The sequence below is a fragment of the Martes martes genome (assembly GCF_963455335.1).
Source record: "Martes martes genome assembly, chromosome: 6".
NCBI lineage: Eukaryota > Metazoa > Chordata > Mammalia > Carnivora > Mustelidae > Martes > Martes martes.
Genome location: NC_137893.1, coordinates 77,325,674 through 77,331,919, shown reverse-complemented (window position 1 = coordinate 77,331,919; position 6,246 = coordinate 77,325,674). Strand labels below are relative to the sequence as shown.

Genomic DNA, 6,246 nt, shown 5'->3' with positions numbered 1-6,246 from the left:
CCTGGTATTTAGGAAACAAGGTCCCCAGGATCCTGAAAGGGCTAGCTATTTTTAGGAAACGATCATTTATCACTGTTTAGTAAAAACTCAGTCATGAGACTCTTCAGATGTATGTTGGTGGGTCATATGCTTAGAGGATGATCGCCAACATGTATCTTGGGGGTGTAAAGATAAAAAAAGTTTCCAAAGGAATTTTTATGTTCAAGTAGACTTACAAGATCCTGGGGCTCAGACAAAGATTGCCTCTTGCCCTAAGCAAGGTATTGACATCGAGACAGCTGAGTTCCTAGAGGAATGTCACTCTGCCTGTTTCAAAGACTTTTCAATGGACTGTAAGTAATAAGGAGATTTAATCATTTTTCTTCTGCTTTTGTTTCCCACATCAATAAGGTTAATAAAAGGCAGTGGCTGCTTGAATTAAGATGGTGATTGTCGAGAGAGGGGGTGGATGACAATTGGACAAATATTCAGGAAGCAAAATAGATAGACCTTGACACTGATTTTGATTTTAGAGGATAAAATTTTAGAATGATTCCAGGTTTTCTGGCTTGCGGGGCAGGGGGGTGGGGGCTGGTGGTGCCATTCACAAACATGGTGAAAACTGGAGAGAGGCCAGGTGTGGGTAAAGATTAAATTACTGTAAAAGAGCACTTTTGAGACATCAGAGTAGACTCTTGGAACTGGCAGGTGAACAAGACATGTTCTGAGCCTTGTGTCTCGTATGTGGCGTGGGCAGAAGCTAAGGGCAGCGGGCTGAGGCTTAAGTGCTAGGAGATAGAGGACAGCAGGAATTGCGAAATCAGATTCCCCTGTTTGGTCCCCAGGAAAGCCAGGGAACCTATTTTTCATCGGTGGTCTATACTAAGTAAAGCAGGAAGAACCTCGGGAAAGGGAGTTTCAGAGACCTCCATTAAATACTCCACTTAGAACTCTTGAGGTATTTTGCTGCTTGGGAGGTACCCTGAATCAGAACAAGTAAAGCCAAAAGTCCTCTGATTCCCGCCGTTTCTCCAGTTCCTGTCCTATACCCATTGTTAACCCTTAACTTATATACAGATGGTATTTATGTCGATGTGGCCTGGGGAAACCAAAAGGTCCTACAGTGCAGGTCATTCAAAATCTTATTAAATGATCTTACGTTCAGTTTTTCCACATAGATTCTATAATCTGTTGAAGGAGAGAAAAAGAACATTCTTTTATTTTGTACCTCATTAGTGAGTCCTAACCATACTCTAACTTAGGTCCCTTTCCATTTCAGTCTGGCTCTCAGATTCTTAGAAAGGACAATGGATCTTTAAATTCACTCAGTTTGTGTTGGGAAGAGGCCAAAATTAGTTAGTGTCCCATTGATACCCAGTCGGAGTAGCCTTCTAGTTGTACAATCTAGGGAAGGCATTCACACCTCCTCTCCCTCTTCTTGTCCAATTTGGCATATTCTATCTTGTGTTTTGCTCTCCCTGTAAATATGAGAGAAAATAAAAGACACTATTCAGCCTCTTTTGTCTGAAAATTCTGGCATTTCAGTGGTTTTGAAAGGGGGTCCTCATTTGTAACCAGCTTTGCCATTAACGGAAATCAATCTGAATGTCCTATTGTGCATCTTTTTCTTCCCGCACAGTCTGAAATTGCCTTTGCCAAGTTTTCGAGCTGAACCTGAAAGACCCTCTCTCATTTCCCCCATCCCCTGCCTCCAGCCCCATTGAATCCTTGCAGGGCTTTCTCAGCAGAAGGGCTGCAGGGTGAGGATAGGGAGGCACTCGCCCTACTCTGCTAACCCAGTGGCCTGAGCCAATCACAAAGCGGATTGGAACCTCACTTGAGCCCCCCTTCCCCCCACATCCCCCGGCAAGAGCCTCCTGGAAAGGGGGACACTGGAAGGGTGTGTTTGCAATTCAAATCCTTGGCTTTCTGCCTGCCTCTTTTCCCCATAAGAAGGCAGGAACTGCAATGAGGTGCGAAGGGGTCTTCTGAGTTGCGGTGGCAGTTAAGATCCAGAGATCCCGGCTCCTGTCTGCTCCTGTCTCTTACCTGTTTCCAAAGCTAACGGAAAGGGCAAGGATGGTGGAGGCTTTCTGTGCTACCTGGAAGCTGACGGACAGCCAGAACTTTGATGAGTACATGAAGGCTCTAGGTAGGTAAAAATAAGATGTGCTCTTCTCCTGTTAATGTGCGGCTTCAGTAATGCCTGTTCCTTCCCTCACCCATGAGACTGGCTAGGGACAAAGACAGATTGTGTTGTCATAATCCAATGCTAGGCTATGCATTTCCCACAGAAGGGATTTTTTAATGCAGCATGTGTCTGCTTTCTTGCCTGGGGCTAAATAACAGTGCATTTGGTAGTCCGTGGAGGATGTGAAACTTCCGTGCTTTTTTGTTTTCTCTTCAGCATCCACTTATCATTTGTGCATCCAATTAAGCGTCTGCCTATGATTATAGCTCAGTAGTTGCATTGGCTGATTAATGGGCTAATGAAACTTAAACTTGAGGGCCTGGATTCCACGATAGGAAAGCGATTCTTGTGATGTGAGTTATCTTGGAAGTTGCAGCTAACTGTATCGCTTCTTTCTTTAGGTGTGGGCTTTGCCACGAGGCAGGTGGGAAATGTGACTAAACCAACAGTGATCATCAGTCAGGAGGCGGACAAAGTGGTGATCAGGACTCAAAGCACATTCAAGAACACAGAGATTAGTTTCCATCTGGGAGAAGAGTTTGACGAAACCACCGCAGATGACAGAAACTGTAAGGTAAGGAGCGGCTCCTTCTCTGGATTGGGGTGGGGAGCAGGGAGTAAACGAGAGATTCTTTCCTACTGGTTCTCCTTTTGAGATGTTGGGAAAAAGAGAATGCTCTCGGTAGGTATTTCAATTCAGAGAGGACACCAGGATTAATTTTGCATTCTAGTGCGCATATGTTATGTTCTGAACGGTGGGTACTGGCTATAGCTCAAATCTCCAATCTACGTGGGAACCATGGGTACTGGCAGAAACTCAAATCTCAAGTCCATTTCTCACCATGCAGTTTTCTTTTCATATCTGTAATTCAAAAAGCAACAGTGTTCATTTAAAATAAAGGTTGCATTTTGCTTAATCTCTCTGATTGCCTCAGTTTGACTAAACAGTTTGCCTCATCTTAAAGCTGTGTTTAAAGGAGTAGAATGACTGGTCTGAGACTACTTGTTCAGGATTTTCATTTCTGATAGACGAAGGTTTTGCATTTAGATGTACACATTTCAATCAAAGTATGAGTTATTAGTTTATATAGTGACTCTAGAAGCAACAGAGGATATGATACTAATATGGTAATTAGTTGCTCACCATTTATTCAATTATTTAGCTCCTTCAAAAACCACTTCATTTGATTCTCCTATCAGAAATCTAATCTGTGCCTTTTGCTATGTTCCGCATTTTTTGTCGGTCTCAGTCTGTTGTTAGCCTGGATGGGGACAAACTTGTTCACGTACAGAAATGGGATGGCAAAGAAACAAATTTTGTTAGAGAAATTAAGGACGGCAAAATGGTTATGGTGAGTAACCGCAATTCTCCCGTTGTTCCTTCTAGCTTGGCACTGTCTGCCCCTGCTCCTCATCTCTTTCTCCCTCCTTCCCTTCTTTAATAACATTAAGTCTCCAGCAAGATCCTTTGACCATGGGTCAAACAGAGGAAATGGAAATGTCCTAGCTAAGTGTATCTTCAGCTCCGCTGCTTTAATTATAGAAAAAAAGAAAGATTCTATGCAGTGTACTTTTAAAAAGTTGTCATTGATTTAGCTAAAACTGTGTCAAAAGAATGCGTAGGATTACTGTGAACGTCTAAACCTCAAACAAAATCTAAATATAAAACCATTCATGGGGACATCTGTGTGGCTCAGTCCGTTAAGCATCTGACTCTTGGTTACAGTTCAGACCATTATTTCAGAGTTGTGAGATCAAGGCTCATATAGGTCTCTGTGTCCAGTACCGAGTCTGCTGGAGATTCCCTCCCTCTCCCTCTGCTCCTTCCCCTACCTCCCCCACCCCACTCATGCTCTCTCCCTCTCTCTTTCTCTCTCTCTCTAAAATAAATAGATAAATAAAATCTTTTTAAAAATATTCATGGAAATATATAAAAGGAATGATATTACTAGAAGAGTATCAAATTTGCTGAATATAAGAGAAATTACTTTACAGCTACTACAATAAATAAGAGGTCTTTAAACATTTTATATTTTAGTTTATAAAAGTTCCTTATATTCAGTGCAACTAATTTAGGATAAAACAGAAAAGTATAGTTTCTCTTTAGAGGGAACCATTTTGATGTTACTTTCTTTCAAGGCATAGGGTGCCTTGTAAACGTGCCTGTTCAATATTGGTAGTCATGTAAAAACCTGTAAGATGTAAAGTAAAATAAAATAAAATAAAACTTCTCTAATGATGGAGTAGCATCATAAACTGGGGAAAATGTTATGCCTTAATCTAACATCCAGGAACTTTTTTGTGAACTGAGTAATGGTATCTTGATAACATTGAAATAGTAAATATATCATTTTGGGTTTTGGGGGGGTGGGTGGGTGGGTGGGTATTGCTGTATATATTCCTTCTAGGATAGTAGACAAAAAGTGGGTTTTTTTTGTTGTTGTTTTTGCAATTTAAGGAAATTAACTGTTGTTTTTTCTTTCTCCTTAACTGCTGCAATCAGGGCTGTTCTAGATTAAGACACAGGGCTTACATTATTCATAACTTCTGTTCATGGGTGGAAGTGAGATGGTGAACAGAGGATTGGTTTTCCTTTTATGTGAATGAATATTTGCCCACTTATTTCTGCACTGATTGTCAAAAGGAAGGGCTTATTTATGAAAGATCCAATCTGAGATTCTCCTTTATGCTTTTAACTCCACTTCCCCCACTGAATACAGGACAGTGGAGAGCTCAGCTTTGGCATGTATGACTGATCAGGCAAGAGTGATTTAAAAAAAGATGAAAGCAATGGATGACAAGGGCACGCTAAATTCTTGAAAGTCATGTCAACACATGAAAATAATGAACCTAAAAAACAAACAAACAAAAAAACAAAAAAAACCCCTAGGTTTTGTAAAGAAGTTTTAGAGCAATTCTTCCAGTTAATTTGATGTGAAAGTCCATGTTCCATATCATACCCACTTAGCCATGTAGGTCCACGTGGGCTAAAATATGATGACCAAAGCAATGAGAACATTTGTACCTTTACTTTTTCCTGATGACTTTCAAACAAGTCATTCCAAATACCATTTGCCCAAATGATTTGGATTTTCCAAAAATTCTTCAAAATTTATGTTTTATGAAAACCTACTATAAATTCCATTCACTTTCAAAGCAGATAGCTATTTTGCTCCAAGTACCCTGATAATTTAAGGCAAAAGGAATCCTTTTGACCTGAATCTACATAGTTAATCTCAGTGTTTCAGTTCATTTTCCTTTTAGAGACATGAACTATGTATATGTGTTATTCACTCCATAAGTAAAAAGTTTCTTTTTATTTTAAGAAATAAAGAGCTTATGCAGCATTTAATGTTTGTAAATGACATTCTTTTGCATAACACATAAATTATATATATGATAATCTTTAGGAATTTCAGCTACCGATATCTTGTGTAAAGATTTGATTATCTTTTCCATCTTTCAGACTCTGACTTTTGGTGATGTGGTTGCTGTTCGCCACTATGAGAAGGCATAGAAAGTTTCCCGATACGAGGTTGGAAAAGCTCTACAATTTTTCTGTTTACGCAAGACTCGGTGTTATCAGTATGCTATTACTGCATGGGTGATCACTAATTAGAAGGTTATCTTTGATGTGGAGGTAGAAAATGGTGCTTTAAAAACTTGTTTTAAAAACTTTTTACTGCAACTAGCCCAACTTCGATCTGCAAGTTTAACATGTTTTATAATTCACATTAAAAATTTTAAGACACATTTTTAAAATAAAGAAGTGAATTCATTTTACAATTTCTACTGGAATGCAAATCAAATTGGAATAAAAATCTTCCACCCATGAGAAATTTTGTCGTTGTTTTTAATATCAGTAATCTGGTGGGGAATTAGACATTAGGAGGTTTTAGACAAAATAGCCTTTCTTATTGTATAAGGTAAAACTGAAAAAATTAGCACTTTGTTTAAAATACTAATTAAAAAGAAATAAGCAGAAGCCTGGGGAAAAGTGGAAATGCCACAGTTTTGGTTGAGACTGCCATAGAGAATTTGTGACAACTAAATTCTTTTGGCCAGAATCCAAAGGA

At 39.4% G+C, this 6,246-nt stretch overlaps 1 protein-coding gene across 1 annotated transcript; it reads left to right on the top strand.

Moving 5' to 3' along the window:
- The first annotated feature begins 230 nt into the window (after window positions 1–230).
- Window positions 231–6,004, top strand: FABP7 (fatty acid binding protein 7). The gene is made up of 5 exons (XM_080807133.1): window positions 231–332; window positions 1,933–2,131; window positions 2,572–2,744; window positions 3,421–3,522; window positions 5,637–6,004. Exons 2-5 carry the CDS (start codon window positions 2,059–2,061, stop codon window positions 5,685–5,687), a joined length of 399 nt encoding a protein of 132 aa, XP_080663259.1. The 5' UTR covers window positions 231–332; window positions 1,933–2,058; the 3' UTR covers window positions 5,688–6,004.
- The last annotated feature ends 242 nt before the right edge of the window (window positions 6,005–6,246 follow it).

Coding starts and splice junctions, on each gene's coding strand:
- FABP7 (XM_080807133.1), top strand. CDS start 2,059: ATGGTGGAGGCTTTCTGTGCTACCTGGAAGCTGACGGACAGCCAGAAC. Junction 2,132..2,571: donor TGAGTACATGAAGGCTCTAG/GTAGGTAAAAAT, acceptor TTCTTTCTTTAG/GTGTGGGCTTTGCCACGAGG. Junction 3,523..5,636: donor AGGACGGCAAAATGGTTATG/GTGAGTAACCGC, acceptor TCCATCTTTCAG/ACTCTGACTTTTGGTGATGT.